The sequence below is a fragment of the Lepisma saccharinum genome, chromosome 8, assembly GCF_977018435.1.
Source record: "Lepisma saccharinum chromosome 8, izLepSacc3.1, whole genome shotgun sequence".
Taxonomy (NCBI): Eukaryota; Metazoa; Arthropoda; class Insecta; order Zygentoma; family Lepismatidae; genus Lepisma; species Lepisma saccharinum.
The window spans coordinates 49,058,408-49,078,262 of record NC_139236.1 but is presented as its reverse complement, the minus strand read 5'-3'; the positions used below and the strand labels follow the sequence as shown (position 1 = coordinate 49,078,262).

The 19,855-nt window shown below is 36.4% G+C and overlaps 1 protein-coding gene across 1 annotated transcript in view; it reads right to left on the bottom strand.

The window, feature by feature from the left end:
* LOC145990986 (sodium-dependent proline transporter-like) overlaps positions 1-19,855 on the bottom strand; it is an 80,840-nt gene that overhangs the window by 8,041 nt on the left and 52,944 nt on the right. Inside the window, exons 6-11 of the mRNA XM_083126613.1 lie at positions 14,447-14,581; positions 6,623-6,851; positions 5,242-5,354; positions 3,238-3,366; positions 2,593-2,692; positions 1,352-1,452 (exon numbers count right to left, since the gene is read on the bottom strand). Of these exons, the coding sequence (XP_082982739.1) occupies positions 1,352-1,452; positions 2,593-2,692; positions 3,238-3,366; positions 5,242-5,354; positions 6,623-6,851; positions 14,447-14,581 (807 nt within the window). The remainder of the gene's footprint in view (positions 1-1,351; positions 1,453-2,592; positions 2,693-3,237; positions 3,367-5,241; positions 5,355-6,622; positions 6,852-14,446; positions 14,582-19,855) is intronic.

Sequence of the window (19,855 nt, the reverse complement as noted above, 5' to 3'; positions counted from 1 at the left end):
GATACACAAGGCTTAGCATTAAGAGGCCATACTGAAGAGGCAGAAAAGTAGGGAGCAACTATCTCCTAAATCGTCACCACTGTTTAAGGCTGCCATTTTAATCAGAACGTGAAATCGACTCCTCTGTTGCAATGCATTAACATTGCATGCTGGAACCATCTGAGGATATGTGTTTGTCCATTTCTTCTCATCAGGCATCAAAACATTTATGGTGTTGTTGAGTGGTTTTATGAAGCTGTTAGGCATTCACTGGATGGACAATCCACTCGACAACGCGAGATTCAAACTGTGGGCTGCGAACTGGATGCAGACAGTTCTCGAATATTTCTCTCTGATACGAGCCTGAACACCACTAATGTGTCTTGTCCTCCCATGTTTGCAGTTCTTATGAAAGCCAAAACCCACCAAATTGTTCATATCCAGGCCTAAGCACTTGCAAGTGTTCAAAATTATGTTACAGCTTTCTCAAATACTGTTGGATCGCGAAACAATTAATGCACAGTGAAAACCCTTCCGTTCCCAACACATCTAATGTTCTGTCTCAGCAGTGGTGGGTGATCATCCAAGTAGTTGCGGGGTGGCATGTGGTCAAAACGATGAACCCCCAGTCATTGTTCGAGGTTTCCATGACTAGGTTCATTTGTAGCTCCCCAATTTCCTCACGATGATGGGTGACCATCAGTCCCATACACAGGCCGAATCTCAGGAGAAAAGGTTATTATGCTTCCCCCCCAGGAGACTTGAATGTCCCCCTCTTCTTTCTTTCATCCATCTGTGCTTTAACTTTTTAATTTTTGGAACTCCTGAAAAGGATCCAGAAACCAGTCCAAAATGTTGTACTGGAGAGGAGGTTAAAGGATCACTTTAAGTACAATCATCCCCTCTTTTTTTGATTTTTCAAATTATCTTGATTTGATTTCAGTGGTTTGTGAGAACATTCAGGAAAGTGTCTACTTTCCTCTAGTATAATTTGAATGGTTGCTACTGATAATATAAATACATAAAGTGGCATGGTTCATGAGAAACTTTGCAGTCACACATATAAATATCATATTGGGGGAAAATTCATCTGTGGCAGGTATGAAAATTAGCTTTGCTTTGCCAGACATACATTGCCTCATGATAGGCAGAGGATTCGTGGCTTCCTGTTAGTCACTAATTGATAATTGAACATTTCAATATTTGTGTAGAATAGTTACTAATAGAACTCTTCAGTCCCTTTTTGCTATGGTAGAAAATAGTTATTTTTGTTGTAATTCTTATGAACATTTTGAATTGTTGGCAATTACTAAATAAACATCCAACTTAACAAATACACCAGCATTTGCAATGTAAGATAAATTCAACTTACAACTATGCAAATTGGAGTCAGATACTTCCAGCAAATTTTCCACCAAACTGAAGGAGGATGACCAATCATGATATGTATATCTTCCATAAACCTCTCCACACCTGGAAAATAGAAAGAAAAAAGTGAAGTATGCATTTTTGTTGCTAAAAGAAATACCTTATCATAATAAGAATTATTGGGTTACACAAAGTAATGTGTGCATCATGAATGAGATGCATTTCAGTGGCACAGGTTGCATTCTAATGATACCTGACACCTATGGTGAGAGTAAATTGGATTTAATTTTGGTCAAATTTCTGCCTTTCCCCTCAGTTATGGACTTGATTATCTGATGAAGTAGAAATACCTTGTGAAAGGTTTAATCTAGTGTTACAAGGAAACTGAGAAAGTCACAAATAAAATGTTTTAAAAATTAAATTATCTGAACTATTACCAATTTTCAACAATTTTTGTTCTCAGTTGTTTGTTGAGATAGACAAATTATTGTAAAATTCTTAGCAAATGTTCGACATGTTGCAGAAAGTTAAAAAAAAACAAAAGGAAAACACATGGAGTTCTCTTAAATAAAGATTGCCATATTTTCTCTTTACTTTTCCAAATAAAGCCTGCAGGATGAAAGAATTGACTTGGAATTCTATTTTTGAATTTTGCATCAGAAATCAGGGAGAGTCACTAGATCCCTTGAACCACTCAAGTTGGCTCAGTTGCCATGGTGATGGGAAATTCTTGTGGTATACTACATTGCCAAACATATGCCTCAGAGCAGTGTGGCTAAACCTAATGGTTACTACCAGTTAGCAAATAAATGGGTCTCCCATCCTCTGCCTCTCCAGGAGCTGTGAACAAAGGGTGCATGTTAATAGCAGAGGGTGTCATTTATGACTGGGCAAAAAATCAGGCATGAGTCAACACCACTTTCTGCAATTTCGAAATTCCCAAATCTTGGGAGACAAAAAGTATGGGTTGGTTCTTTCATTGAGACACCATTTTAGAAATTTCTTGTATGTTGGGAATGGGATCCAGAATTTTCCCCCAGGAAGGATGGGGGAAGAAACAGGTTATAAGTTTATTTTCAAAGAGGGTGTAAGGGTAAATTTAGCACCAAAATGACAATTTGGGCCCTTGTGGAAATGTTTAGGGTGGGATCTTGGATGTGTGTAGAAATCACTGATTGGGGAGATGCATGCACATCTTATTTTTCACTTCAATAAAAATTCAAATTTAAGAAAGTTAATACTTACCATATACTCTTGCTATAACAATTGTTTCCAGCAATGTGACTATCATTAATGTAAATGCAGCACTATACCAGTCCATTAATTGAAGCACATACATGCCTCCCTGTAAAAAATAAGAAGGTATGTTTATTGTCATATTGCAACTATGAATTAGAAAGTTCAAAGCAACAAAACTTGTATTTTGTTTATTCAATTTTTGTAAAAAATGTAATACAGCACAAAAATGTAATTTTTTCAGTGTGGTCTGTTGTCTCAATTCATCTAGAGCAGAGTGTACAACAGTTCACTTTACCGCACACCAAGTAGAGGGAAAGAAGTTTGAAATACCCCTCAGCTTAAGTATTAAGTTATGAACATTTATGTAGATTAATGAAGATTTCTTCAAAATCAAATATACGTACAAGCAGAAAGTGTTTATTGAACAGCTAATAAATAGTGAGTGATATCATTTTATTAACACTGCTTCCCCGTAGAGTTTCTACTACTTATATTTCTTATCATTGAATTAATATGTTGGACATTTTGTTCCAATGTTGGAACCATTAGCAATACTGATACAAACATTCAAGCATTTCAACATTAAAAATATCACAAATATTTATGTAATTCTTTATAGTTATTTCATGACAAGAAAATGGAATAACATACCTGAGTAACACATGGAATTCCAAGAACGAATAACACAACACACCCAAGAGCAGTGATCATTCTCTTGTAAGGAAAGAGAGCACGAATCTCATCTGTGATGGCTGATATAATGCACTCAAACATCCCAAACTGTACACAAAGAAATAAAAAAAAACGACTATCATTTTTAATCAATACTACTAAATTTGTATCGCCTATACCTTAACACCAAAGATTAGAACTTTACTACCAGACCTGGCTATATGTATGTGGAGGCCCAAGGCTATATATACAGGGTGTCCAAAATATCATGCAACTGAGACTATAATGTAACAAATGTGACTTTTCTATAAAAAGCGATAGAAACATGAATCTTGCATTGTGTATCAACTTTGTCTATGTGGATATTTTCTTAACATTAAGAAAATGATTCTCTACATGAACATTCTGTATCAGGAAAAAGCTACTAAGGTGTAAAAAAAGCTTTTGTACGAAGTAAAGAAAAACATGGATAACAGGCAGCTATGGAATCGCTTGCAATATTTTTTGTGTGTGTCAATGGTCTCTGTAGGTATTTATCGAATAGATAAAAGAACTGTAGTTTTTCATGCATTACAGACGATTTATGGAGTCAATTATGACATATTCATAAAATGTATGTTTTTCTCAATTTACACAAGAGGTATACTCTGTCCCAGGTAACTGTAGAGCAGGGCTGCGCATAGCGACAGCGAATGAGGAGGGAAATCTAATGGTGAAAGCACAGCATTGTCAACTGCACAGTCCTGTACGGAAGTAAGGTCCAGACCTTAGTCTGTATGCTACAAGCATGCAGGACTTGTCAAAATTAGCTCTTGCAGTTTTATCCCTAATATTTCCCTAAGAAATTCTTAAACCAATCATATGGACCTGGAGATACAAATACGGTCTGTTTGCCATGTGAGTTCGGTATTATCCTTTTCAAAAGTTTGCAACGCTTACAGAAAGAAGAAGGACATCTGGTAACTCCTGTCGCCCATTACACAATCCCGTTTCTCCACTGTTCATTAGTGGAGCCACCTCACATCATTACTTGCGCAGAGACTTGTTCTCGTTCGCCTGGTCTACAGTTAGCTGGTATGGAGTTTAGAAAAGCATTTTTATGGACACAAAAACCTCTGTTGGTCGTCTGCCATAGCTCTCCCTTGCCTTGGATTCACACCTGTTACCCAACATCCGAAGTCCATTACTTAAAATTACCTCCCCAAATAACATGGGTACCTGGGGGGAAACCCTGGGGGGTAAAGGCGGTCAGAGGCGTGATGCTGATCACATCACCTCCACTCATGACCGGATCAAGAAAGTATGGGGCGTTACCCCCACACCCCCTATACGCCTTCATGGCATGGTGCTAAGCACAGGGGAACACTTTACTTTTTACCTTTATAAGCAATTGCTGAAGTGTGCCTCTCATCTTCCCTTTGTTAGAGATTAACTCCTTACAACAAGAAGCAAGCAACTCATCAAACACAATTTGATCGTTACTTGTAAGCTTTCAGATCATACTTTGGTAGATTTTGTGAATAACATACTGAAGATATGACTGTATTGACAGAATAATAGTAAAAGGGCTACTTTTCGAACTCAATTTACCCTTGTGGAGCTAAAAATCTTCTTGGAACATTCTGACATTTTAGGAGTCAAACGGGTGTGTAAAAGAGTCACACTCTAAATCTAGCTCCAAAAGAGTTAAATTGGCAACAGTGCCTGCTACCCTTTCTGTAGACTAGATGTGTACACTAGCAAATCCAAGCAAGGGCTGATGTCTAATATTCATTCAGATTTTCTCAGATCAGTACAGTATACAAATTCCAGTATATCTTAATTCAGATTCAGATATTAATATTTACACATCATTCAACAATATTAACATGTGGGAAATATGACACACTCATTTTTCTAGTTAACAGTCATGAACTAGATTCATACTTCAACTGAACAATATCCAAACATGCATCATTATATCTGAAACCTGAAAGCATTTACCTGTGAATCAAGTCCCACAGTGAGCAACATGGAGAAAAACAGCACAGCCCAAAGTGACATCACAGGCAACTTTGCTATGGCCTGAGGATAGACTATGAATGCTAAACCAGGACCTAGAGGGTGTAGAGAATAATTCGTATTAATTTAATTTATACACTTGCATAAGGCATAATGTAGCTATTATAATCAATTAATAAAATGTAAAGTAGAGATGGTTTATGTGTAAGAAAAGGCTTGTGTCTAACTTCACCATCCAAAAACAAGAAAAAATAAATGAATAAGTAAATAAATGTAAAGTATATGGATTTATATGTGAAACACTAACAGCTGCTACTTGGGATATGAAAGGAAGGGATTGTTCCCCTACATTGATTCAATTTTCTTGGAAAGAAACTTTGTTTGAACAGGAAAATATAGCACTATATATTTTTAACTAAGGAAACCATACATGTCCTCCATGGGCCCTAATCAGAACATTGACATATCATCACATTATTGGTTAGTTTATTAATATAATAATAATGGGGATAATTTATATCCCAACCATTTCAATTTAATTTCATTACACAAAATGTTATCTTTGTTACTTTTGTATTTTCCTTAATAGACAAATGAAGATTACCTTTCAACATTTCACCGCAAAATATGATTTTTCTTTTATTTGTTAGAGATACATTTCTATAATGCCAGGATTAGATCTTGGTATTTCTTTAAGTCCACGAAATTGTATTTTCTATAGTAGTTTCTGTGAAAGTTTGTGTGAAGATAAAAATAGATGGATCAAAGAGAGATATTTTGCAGAATTACACTGATTATTTAGTATATTTTTGGTGCACTTAATCATTGATTTATCGACATAACCACAGCAGCTTCCTTAAAATTTTTCCACAAGTTTGAACAAAGGTTACATTTATCATAATTTTATTCTAAATTTACCCTTAAACTCACTAAATTTGAACTTACATACTTCCAGATGAAAAATTCTGAAAAAACACCTGACCAAATCAGAGGTTGTAATGCCATTTTAATGGAATGCTGCTACAATAGATGAGTAGCTTTGGAGTAAAATCCACACACTGTTCAAGATTGAGTTTACATTGGTGTACAATAATGAATGAAGTTCCTTTAGTAGCCGCTAGTAGCCAGAAATACATGGGAACATCTGGGTGATCCCATCACAATGTAATTGATGAACTTTCATTTGCATTTTCCTCGGTTTCATTGTTTTGTGGTTTATATCAAGTTTTACTCCTGAGCCGCTGAATTATTGTTTATAAAGATATAAGTCAGTGATATATTGATAAGCTTGATATCTCCTACATTGAAAAGCACACAATCTTTGAAAAATTCAAAAGTAATAAGGATATTACTTTGTCCTCACCTTCTTTGACAACTTCAGAAATTTGTTGCCCTGTCTCCTGCGCCATAAATCCAATCACACTGAATACAACCAAGCCAGCAAATATAGATGTTCCACAATTTATTAAGGGCAAGAGAAAAGCATCTCTGTAACAATTGTGATGGAATTTATTGTAGCTAGCCATGGTGAGAATGCCACCCCAACCTGGTCCGACAGAGTAAAAGATTTGGGTTGCTGCCTCGCCCCACACCTAGAATGGTAATAAATATATATTTTATATTTGTATTTTATCGTTGTCACTAAAATTTTCAAAATTCCCAGTTCATTGCTTCAATATATGTGTATGTTTAAAAGCATAACAGTATGAATAATTGTCTTAACATACAGATGCATATGGAAAATATCCAATGACTCTGATTTAAATTATTGCTTTCAATTTTTGTGTGTATGTGTGTGTGTGTGTGTGTGTAAACAATGTATCACTGAAGAAGCTCTTCTCTCATCTCTTGAATTGAAGAATTAATAATGAGAAGGAAAACTATTGTGAATAAACATAATTTATTCCAAAGTACCTATGTGAAAAAGAAAGTTACGACTAGGGGTTGTAAATTGATGAAAAATCATTTTTTTCCTGAGCCTTGAAAACAATGCTAAACCTGATATCAGTCTGTTTTCATTCAGTTAGAACCGAAAACCTAACTTTTATTTTGAATTTTTTTCATTTTTCAGCCTTTCATGGCTTTCAGGTAATTTTTCAATATTCTTTGCCGTTTCGATTTCATTTTTCTTCAGTTTTGAGGCTCATTTTTTATATTCCCCTGTTGTTTCATGACTTATGTATTTAAATTTCCTGGCATGGTCTTTTTTATCAAGTTCACCACTACACTAAATGGAAAAGCACATCATCATTTTGTAAGACTGAAACCTTTAACAATGGATTAAATAATTATTTGTGGTAATTTTATTTTCCTCTAGCAAATTGTAAATACTTTGGGTGAAGCCTACATTGAGGTCTCCTTCCTGGTCACTATTATTGCTTTAATACATGAACGTCTGCAGCATTTTTTTCCAGGGAGGGGCAAGGAAGGTATTTTTTCCAGGGGGGCAAACAAGGCACATTTTCCCTAATAATAGTGTCGTTCCCTCAAAAAACATTGCTTAAATTTGAATTTATCATTTTTGTGCAATAATTAACACACATTATTGTGGTTGAAATGAAATTATATGTGTGAAATATATAATTTTTGGTTTACTTTCATTTTCCAGTGGGAAGGACATGGCCCTCCCTTGCACCCCCTTCTGGACGCCCATGCTTTAATATGTGGATTTAAAGTAAAATTAGTCAGAACATAAAAAAATTATAATCTGCTGTACACGAAACACAACTGTATTTTCAGATGCTGACTGACTACTGTATCATGCAAGACTCAATCTGAAAGGAGGTGAATGACTTACACACTAAAATCTTGCAGTGAATTTTATGGAACCTTGAATTTAATAATAATAATAATAATAATAATAATAATAATAATAATAATAAAAACTACAGTAGCACTTACATTGCTTAGTCAGAACATAAAAAAATTATAATCTGCTGTACACGAAACACAACTGTATTTTCAGATGCTGACTGACTACTGTATCATGCAAGACTCAATCTGAAAGGAGGTGAATGACTTACACACTAAAATCTTGCAGTGAATTTTATGGAACCTTGAATTTAATAATAATAATAATAATAATAATAATAATAATAATAATAAAAACTACAGTAGCACTTACATTGCTTTGCCCCCTTTGCTTTCATACTTTAAACCACCAAACAACTGGTTTTGTTGAATTATTCAACCACTCTCTTGTAATTTATGAAAAATTCAAGCTTTGATTTTAAGAGCGAAAATTATGTGTAGGTCATTTTTTACCACTGAATTGAAAGCAACTGTGTGCTGTTACTGGTAGGCGGCGCTCATTTCCTGCGCTTCTGCATAGACTGTTATTCAAGATGGCGGACAACAGTGTCAACGTCTACATGGAACAGCGTGTTGTGGTGAAATTTTTAGTGAACGAGGACAGAAAACCTGCTGAAATTTACAAAAGACTTCAGGCTCAGAATGGTGAGGAGACACTGTCTCAGTAAGACATTTGAATGGTGTAAGCGCTTCAAAGATGGCGTATCTCTATTACACAGCCCACGGCAGTCATTCCTGGGAAAATTCAGCACGTGGAGCAGCTGATCCTGGACAATCGTCGCATAACCTGTCTCTTTTTGCAAGACAATGCACAACCTCATACCGCTCAACGCACATTCCAAACATTCCAGGAAATTGGCTGGGAGATATTACCCCCCCCCCCCCCTATAGTCCTGACTTAGCACCAAGTGATTTTCACCTGTTTCGACCCCTGAAGGAATTCCTTGGAGGAAAACATTTCAACACTGATGATGAAGTGAAGAATGCTGTCCTACAATGGTTCCACCGTAATGATAAATCTTTCTATGCCGAAGCATTCCAGGCGTTAGTTAAACGCTAGGATAAGTGTATAACTGTAGCAGGAGGTTATGTGGAAAAATAAAGCCAGTTACCACACTTTGAAATTTGTTCTTCTATTTCTTTTTTAAAAAAAAGTCCCCGATACTTCAGGCTTGCAGCAATTTTCTGTGCCATCTTGGATAGTATGTTACAGTGGCGATGCTACATAAAGGGCAACTAGGGCACTGCCCCACAACAATTTTAACATAAAAAGTTTATCTGAAGAGACGATCGGTATATACGCGTAACTAAAATTTTTGTTTTTTTCCTCAACTCCTATGTTGCTGTAACCAGACTTACAGGGTATGCACCCTGTGCGAGGTTAACCTTTTGCCGCCCAAGGCCTTTTTCACATGTAAGCCCCTCTGTCCCGAGCCGATTTTGAGCAAAATGCAGAGTTTCAATTAAATGAGTGTAGATCGGAGGCTAATTGCCATAGAGAGATGAGTGATATAACGTTGTACGCGGAATGAACCAGAGATTCAGACTATATGAAATTTCTGCAAATTCGGCGTATATGTGGCGGGGGGGGCTAACTCTCAAAATTCCAAAATTTCGGGAAAAAATTTTGTTCCCCCCACCCTCCCCTCAAGCAAAAAGTACATGACAGTGTCGACATGCACATGGAAATGATCGCTAACATGTAAGGAACACAAAAATATTTGCATTATTATCATATGACCAATGTAACTTGAGTTAACACCCAAAAGGAATTGTCGGCACGCCACTGATTCAAGCTTCAAAATGCAACGGTACCTTGAAATGACTTTAGCTCAGAGACTATTTGCCCTGGAGATATGAACGATATACCGTTGTACGCAGAATGAATCACAGGTTCAGACGATATATAATTTATGCACATTCGGCGCACATATGGAGGGGGAAAGGGGGGAAATCCCCGTATTTTTTTATTTTTTTTTAAAATGGGGTTTCTCCCTCCCGCCCCCCGAAAAAAAAGGATATGAAAAGTTCAAAATGCACATATAAATTATCGCTGACATGTAAGGAACACAAAAATATTTGCATTATTATCATATGACCAATATAACTTGAGTTGTACCCCCAAAAGGAATGGTCGCCACGTCACTAATTCAAGCTTCAAAATGCAGAGTTACATTGAAATGACTATAGCTCAGAAACTAAATACCCTAGAGATATGAAAGATATACCGTTGTACGCAGAATGAATCACAGATTCAGACGATATATAATTTATGCGCATTCGGCGTACATATGGAGGGGGAAAGGGGGAAATCCCCTTAAATATACTTTTCTTTAAAAAATTGGTGTTTCCCCCCGCCCCCTCGAGAAAATGTCAAAATGCAAAATTTATGCAAATTTGGCGTATATATGGAGGGGGAAGGAAGAAAACCCCCAAAAATTATTTTAAAAAATTGTCACCACCCAAAAAATGTCCTTGCACTTGGGCACAAAACGACACCTACGCACAACATTCACGGACGAAAAGCTAGAACGTAGTGAAAAATGAGCGCCAATTCTTGCAGCTGCTTGAAATTCTATTTTTAGACAATGCTGGGTAACCCCTGTTGCCACTTGTGGACACTTGTGCTAAAAAAAACAAAGGTTTCCTTCAGCCCGCTTCGAAATTCCATTCTCACAAAGCAGATTCAACAACCAGTCTTCCCCCTCCCCCCCCCCTGCTTGCGCCCTCACGGAAAACTTTCATTTTGACATCTGATACTGATAAACAAGCTTCCTTCGAATGCACTTAGCAGGAGGGAGTGAAAAGCATTGCTTTAGAACAACAAAGCCAGTCTTCCTTTGTCGGCAAAAATTTGACGTTGAAAAGACCCGCAAAAGAGAAGTACCTTTTCCCACCTTTTCCCCTCCATTTTCATGAAGACAAAAAAAAATGCAAAAAACCATTTCTGTTAAATACATGTGTTAGGAACAATATAAAAAAATAAAATCGAAATTCTAGCCAAAAATAGAAAAGTTATAATGTAAAAACTACGACCTTGACACAGCGTCTCGATCGAGATGCTTGGGACAGTGAGGGTTACATTTGGGTATCTCGTTCGAGACGCTTGGGTGGCAAAAGGTTAATATATTTCTCCATCCTGTTGGAGAGAGTACAATCTCAGCTCTGCCCTGAGACGTGACATCACTGACTGATCCAAACATTTACAGCATAGGCAAGGGACGGTCTCCCCTCACAATGAAAAGCGCAAAATTCGTAGCTGTCTTTGGGCAGTTTATAAGGTGCCCTGCCCATTCATGTTTGCCTCGTTCACCGTTCAGTGTTTCCAACGCTTGACAGGCAGTTCATTCGTTCTTCCAGCCTGCAGCAATAAGATAGAAAAAAATCCCTCGAATGCTTTTCTTTGCACTTGTTCAGGCGAAGTGTCACTTATTTAAAAAATGGATTTACGAAACAGAAATCTGGTTCCCAGTAATATATCATATGACAACATCCACGATATTAAGCAGTGGCGTATTGTCTCAGCCAGAGGGACCAGGGCAATTTGACATATTGGCTTCCTCCGATGTACAGAATTAACTTACTCACAGATGGCAATCAATAGGAACATTCTCTCATCTCATACCTTATAGCTACGCAGTTTATCATAAACGTAGCCTCAATAGGAAATTGAAATAAGATCAGCGATAAATATCCCACAGTGTTCACACCTCTTATGTTTTACTTCAAAGGGGCCTGAAAACTCCGGAGGTAGAGCCCAGGGGCAATTATCCTTTTTGTCCTTAGGCTTAGTTGCCCTTATTCCACCACGGGTGTATACGGTGCTCGAAGTGAAAATTCCTAGCTGCAAATTTGCTTGTTCGAGTTAGGGGATAGAAGTAAGGATCCTTACGTGGATCAACATGAAGACAATGCAGTAGGTGGAGGAGGATGCTTATGCAAATTAACCTAGCTGGAAAGGGATGTTTTATGATTTTTTTAGCTTGGGGATAGCACCCCTTCCCTCCTGCATCCTTTACACTCCCTGCTTACACAAGCTCTTCGAGCACTGATGATCTATTAACGAAATAGTTCTTGTTTCATGAAAGAAGTCTGAAAGAAATATGAGTGGTCTATTGAAAAGAAATGGCACCATTAAAACTATGAATAATAATTTTGAGGTCCATTAACATCAAAATTAAACACCATGCCCATGCGACAACAATTTTTTTGGGGGGGAGGGGAGGAGTCCAGTCCTTCCAATCGGCATTTCATTGTGTGACAAATTGTCAGTGAATAAAGTCCCATCGCCGCTTTATTATCTATCTCTCAAGACTGGAGTCCGTTGCTATTTTTTCGTAGCAGATTGCAATTGACCTTGTGATGCTAGGTCACCATTGACAATCTAGAGGTCCGGTTCAACCCCCAAAACTGAAATGATAAGTTTGCTCGAGTATATAACTCACTATTAGTATAGGAAGCGTAATGTGAGCGGCTCTTATGTAGAATCTTAGCCAGGCTTTGGGTGCTGAAGGCGCATCCACCTCTAAGTCCCAAAAAGGAGAGCTTACTACCCTTTAATCAATTTCCCCAAACAGTATTTATAAATGCTTATTATATGCAACCTATTTTTTTTTTTTTTTAAAAAAATGTTTCGAGCAAAAAATACAAATGATCACGAACAAAATATTTGACTGTGTGAAGCCTTCCACTTCCTCTTCCAAAAAAAAATCCTGTCTGTGCCACTGCGATGAAGCAAGAGAACATATTTCTAATTTCTTCTTCCAGTTATTGATCAGAGATTCAGACCATTCCGATTTAGTTTCAAGAAATTACTACACTGATATATAGCCTATGTCGATGACAAAAAATGTGAAAATAGGGTATTTTTTGCAGTAATAGTTAATTTGATTTAAACTAGGGGCTTCAATGTGCGTCTTGATATTTTTTTTTCACTAAGGGGCCCCAATATTATACTTGCAGGGGGTCCCCAGAGAACTGCGCTACACCACTAATACACTGAACTGCATTTTGCAGACAAACGAGGGTCTGGTGCTTGGACTCATTCTCAGGATATTCTGATCTAGGAATTGTTTTCAGACATCCATGTACACTATGTAAACAAATGTTGACAGATACCCCGTGCTCCAAGTGAACTAACCCAGTATGACATCAACACACATGACTAATGCTAAATAAGTGATGGCATAAACACAAAAAAAACAAAACACTAGATGCCTGAGCTGTCACAGTGAGAAAATGGACAGTTGTGTGCTCTCGAATGGGGCATGATCATTAGTGCCCATAAATTTGGCCATTTCATTAGAGAGATTTCTCAGCAATTAAATGTGCCCCAGTCCACTTTTAGCAATGTCATTGCAGCATGTGGATATGTCACAGAAGCACTGAAACCCAATCATCGCTGTGTTGTGCGAACCAATCGTCAGCACCTTATCAACTATTGCATAGGATTTCTGTTGCCTCTCAGGTACAGAGGTTAGTGATATATCCTCAAGGAGGTGATAGAACTTGATTTTCATAGTTATACTGCTGTTAGGAAGCCACTGATCACACACGCAAATGTCCGGCATAATTTAGAGTGGTGCAAACAACACCATTACTAGACTATGGAGCAGTGGAAGAAGGGCTTATGGAGTGACGAGTCACAGATGAACATGTGTGGACAGGGCAGATATGTGGGTAACGGAACTTGCCAAAGTGTGCAATGAAAGTTGGTTGTGCTCGGGTAATGGTCTCTGACTGTTTTTCTGGTTCGGACTTAACCCTGTTAGTTTTAATCAATGGGTTTATGACCTCTCGCATGTGCGAAGACATTTTAGACAATAACATGCTTCCCACACTGTGGCAAAAGCTTAGAATAGGCAACTTTCTGTATCAACACGACAATGCTCCTACCCACACAACATGGTCAGATGTATCGCTGTTTGAAGAAAATGGATGTGCTTAACTGGCCTGCTAAAGACTCTGATTTGCCCCTAATCGGAACATCTTTGGGATGAGCTGGAGCATCGGTTGCATGCCATAACTACTAGACCGACAAACATACATTAATTATTCACAATGCTGCAGGAAGAATGGAAACAAATTCTGCTAGCAGTTTACCAGAACTTAGTGGTGAGCCTTCCCCAAAGGGTAAATGCTGTAATTACAGCAAAGGGAGGTTCGACATCCTATTAATAACATGACTGGTATCTTAGGAAACAACAGAAATAGGTATCCAGTGATTTTTTGGATACATAGTGTGTGTTTGTTCCTTCATCCATTTCACCTTATCACCATTCATCCACATCATTGCAATTAGCCAAAAGTGGGGGAAAAAAAGACATAAAATAAACTAAATCAATCATAGAGCAGGAAATGAAAGATTATTAATTACCTTGATGTGTGTGAGTAACTCCCACCTAGGACTAAGATAGAATTTGAGCCCTTCCATAGCACCAGGCAATGTGAAGCCATGAATGAGTAGTATCACCAGCACAATATATGGAAACGTGGCGGTCACATACACCAACTATTGAAAAATAAATAAACAAAACAAAAGAATTATATGCGTTCAAGTAAACATAGAACAAAACTCCTGAAAAATGAAAACTTGAAAAAAAAAATCCTTTAACTAAAAGCAACAATATTACAAAGCTTTCTTTTCAAAAAAGAAAAAGTTATATGAATTAGTTGCTGAAATATTTATATTTTGGCAAAAAGTTATTCATTGTAAATGTCTGCTTAGATTAATGTATGATTTCTACAATTGTTTCAAACATACTGTAAACTATTGTAGAGATTTTTAAGTGTCAGTGTGTTTTCTCATATTGAATTAAACAGGATTTATGCATTCAAAAGGGTGATGTGATTTCGTACAAAACTATAAATAAATGGAAATAATGAAAGAATATTGACTAATTATGAATTTTTGGTGTACTTAAAATGAAAATATGAAATGGCATAGTTCTGATCTTGCAAATAGGTGATACATAATTTGTCTGCTACTCAATTTTGATTGATATCTTCAATTGACAGCATATGAAGCATTATTCAGTTTATTGATGAAGTGAAAAAAAATTCCTTTTTTATCAAGGACCCAATGCCAACACCTGTTGATACATATTTTACCTTTGTTGTGTTAATATGGACTATAATTAAACAAGAAACTTATAAAATACATACATTTTTGTAGTAGGGGCTAAAGTGTATTCCCGCCAGTTGTAAAAATCTCTATCTGTCACTGAATAGGCTACAGAACTTTGCAAATTTATGCCTTGTAATACAATAGTGAAACAAAAATGACTCCCTCCAAGAACAGATGGGCATAGTTCTATCTTCAAACTAATTATGCCTAACAGCTTAAGTCAACAGAATTGATTTTTTGTGCTCTGCTGGCATTATGTTCTCTGACAAGCCTAGCTTTGCCCACAAAAAGAATTGATGAAGCAAAACAGAAAAGCAAGTTTTGATCCCAATAGTCTCAAAGTTATTTTCATGCAATGCCTACAACTATTTATAGCATGTACATTGATGTAGGGAGCAAGAGCCATGATGGTTTAGTTGATAGGGTGTTTGGCTGCCATGTGGGAGATCCGGGTTCAATTCCTGGGGTGGGTGATCTAAGGTCGGAATTTTTTCCGGCCTTGTCCTTCCATAAAGTGGCTCTGGGGTTCACCCAGCCTGAAATCTATGGGTACCTGGAGGCAACCATGGTAAAGGTGGCTGGAGCATGGCATTGATCACATCACCTCCAAAATGGCTGAGTTTGAAAATGTGTGGGGCCCTACCTCCACACCACTAAGCAGTTGCTACAGGAATAAAAGTAGCCATTTATAAAATAGATTTTGTGTTCTTTATTCAAAAAATGACATTAACTGTTGCTGATTGGCTCTTGCTTGTCTTCATATTATTCAACATGTAACCAGTAGCATGCCCATAATTTTCGAAAAGGGGTGTTGTGTGTTCAGCCCTCATTTTGTAATCTTTTCCTGTCTTAGATGTTATTTTTTTATGAATACTGGACCAAATGGGTTATGACCCCTACCAACCCTTATTGGGCATGCCACTGCATGTGTACACATTGCTTTTTTATTTTTTGTAATTATGATAACTTTAATTGTTGAAGGATTTATGTGAGATGACCCCAGATAACACGAAAGTTTGTGGCAAGCTTTAATCAAGTTGATGGTTGGCTTTGACAAGCTTGTATCAAGCACGCCGCTTTCTGTGACAAGCTTGCTGTAATTTTGACAGGTGGTAACTGTTTAGCTTGATTCAAGCTTTGAAACATTTTTTTCAGCTCTAAATTTTCTGCTCGAAAACTTACTCTAAATTCTCCTTCACATTATAGAATTCAAAGATAGACTAATTTATCTTAATTTGAATTTGAATTTAAAGTTAAACTTTTGGGTGTGTCAGCACTTAAAGGCTATTTTGCACCTGTCACATTATACGGGGTCCAGCCCCTTACCTTATCCAAAATATATATATCAACACAATTGTGCCATAACTTGTTTTTTTAAAAAATTGAATTTAAAACTTTGGTAGGCCATTTTGCACCCGACACATTATACGGGGTCCAGCCCCTTACCATAACTAAAATTTCATAATTGCAGTGTCGTGTTACTAAAATATTAAAATATTCTGACTTTTGTTAAAAGCTGAAGCTGTAAAGGAGAACTCAGCACACACAAGGACAAAAAAAACAGGACAACACACACAAAGTTATACTGGCCATAGAGCCAGTCGCCAGAGCCTCGTTCGTCTGCAAAATGCAGTCCAGGGTGTACTATATGGAAGTGAAGTTGACTTTTGGGTGCCTATGTGGAAGGTCACCCCTTACACGCCTCATTTATCTTAAAGAGCATGACAGAGAATGATGTGAAACGTAGTAATTATATGAAATGAATTGTTTGTTGTATAGCAAAGTTGTAAATATGCTTAATGTAAGAGTGTGTGTACAATAAAATGTCAATAATCTGACTGTTTACAGTATGATTGAAACAAAACAAAGTCTTCTTAAACTACCCACATGTAAAAGTATTACTATTGTAAAAACCATACATATATCATATACATAGACATGACATCAAAAACACACACATACAGACAATCTAGCCCATTCCAGACATATTAAGATACTCAACACTACACATTGCTTTTTCCACAAGACATTTTTCATATACCTCATTCCTTTGTGGCTGCATACTGCATAATAAATATTAATAAATTAGTAAATCCTTTAGCATTATCTCCCAGAATGTTTTAACTGATGAATATATATGATGCTAGTGAAAGTATATTTTCAATTCTCTTGTTGGTTGGTTTGTTTCAACTATGTATATGTATTTTACGATAATCATGATCATCTTATCGTGATAAGATTTTCATAATTATTCATTGTAGTTTCATCGATGTTTGCTTTATAATTACTATCATGTATTTTTTAACAACTTGGAAACTTTTATTCAAATCTCCAAAGATAATATTTTCTTTAGTGAAAATCCTTGAATAGTATGTTTATCTTTTTGCATTTAGTCGAATTAGTTTGTTTCTTTTTAGTTAATAGTATTTTAATATTTTATGATATGCAATCAGTGCTTGTTATTTTTGTTCTGTTTTTCTATTTTTTTACCCTTCTCTGCAAGTAATGCAGTTATCTTTATATTATTTCATGGAATGAGGATTATGGATGGTATATAATGCTTTCTACCTCTTCCACATAGAAAAATTGGATTTAAACATCACAATGAAAGGTTATTGGGCAGACAAAGGCAAGGATGCTAAGAAAAATGAATGCTGGTTAGAGCTAGTATGTAATGGAGGAAATGTACTGAGGTCGACTGGATGCTGTGAAGCATATGGCATGGAGAAGAAAGTGAAAGGGACATTCATGCACTCAAGTAAGATATATTATTTTTCTCTGTGCATTTCAAATTACTTATTTTAACTGAATTAGGATAAATAATATGTATACTGTAGAAAATATCTAACTGGTATGTAAATCTGGCTTAAACACCCCAATAAGTTTAATTAGGAATTCAATTTATAAAATTTTGGGCTATCATAAATATCTATTTGTGCTGCTAAATATATAATTTTCTTGGATTTGTAAATGCTTGAATTTTTTTCAAGTATGACTAATGAACATGTGCCTTTGAAGATGAATTAATACATTATTTTCCTATACTGTGTGTTTCATAAATAAATGAGGGGTGGCAAAAAATTATTGCAAGTAAACTATTGAACTTAAGTTAATGAAACCAGTCCAGAAGGATTGATAAACACAAATATGAACACAAAAAGTTTGTGCATGTATGTTTTGTTAAGCTGAGAGTTCATATCCCTGCCGCTAGGTGACACTCAAATCACCCATATCACTCACAGTGTTTTGTGCAATGTTTGGTCCCCAAGATTATCGAAACTTACACCGTGTGACTTCTTTTTGTGGGGTTTCATCAAAGACAGGATATTTGTCTCACCGATGCTGCATGATATAGTAGCACTAAAAAAGTGTATCATCACAACGATAGACACTATCGACAGGCCCGTGTTGATGAGTGTGTGGCAAGAAGTATACTATTATGTCGCTGTGTGCCGTGTCACCCGTAGTGCACACATTGAACATTTGTAGGTATAAAAAAGAAAACTGTTTGAGTTCCTCATTCATTCTGGACTAGTTTCAGTAACGTAAGTTCATTAGTTTACTTGCAGTAAATTTTTGTAACCCTCATTTATGAAACACCTGGTATAGCTGATGAAAATTTTAAAATATCTATAATATTAAAAAAAAAAAATACCCTGATCACATCCCTTCTTCTTGTCACTTTGCTCTCATACAAAACAGAACACAAACAACATAACTGCACTAAATGTACAAAAAATCATATGAATGTACATTTTATATTCAATTTCTATGGCTCTTGCCTATGTTATGATGTTCCAGTCAACAGGATCAAATCAGAGAAGTCAGCAACTTTGTGCATTCAGACTTGATATTCATTTACATCTCGTATATAATAGCCAAAGCAGAGCTTAGTCTTCCAAATAAAAATAAATCTGCAATCCGTTTTCATTTTGTTGTTGTTGTTGAGTCCTCACTACATTAATTTGGCGAGTTTCTGTTGTCAAAATATACCATATGTGCTTCTCATGTATCCATTTGATTATTCAGTAGTAGCAGTGTCAACAGCTCTCTACCAGATAATGTTTCTAGATTTTACAATTTTAAAATATTGTTTCTCAGTCAAAACAGTAAGGTTTCTCCAACCCTGTTCAGCACCATTTCTTCTTGTAGGATGTTTTCCATCCATTTCTTTTATTATTCTCTTCTGTAGGTTCCAGTTCTGAATACAAATAAATGAAAACATTCGTATCGTAACCAAGAACATTCGGATAAGTTACCAACTTTATTGGTAACTATTTTAGTGTAAAAATCATTTCATGAAGCTGTTCATATTGTGATTTCTTTTGAAAATTCATGGACACTAAAAAAAATGGTAGAGCAATGAAAAGAATGAAACAAATCCAAACCCTAAAATGTATAAGCTCTGTTCACTTATTCATCATAAAATTGAACATTTTTTGTCTTTCTGCAACATTTGCAGAATGATTGTTACCTAAAATCCTTGGTCCAATATGGTGGCTACACGAAATGCACCCAGGGCCAGGGCACTGAAATAGGTAATAATTGAACAAATAACTTTCATGGTTTGAGGCAACTAATGTTTGCCAAAAACGAGTGATATGCCATGCTATATCACACTGAGAACGAAAAGATACACAATATACCCACACAACCCAC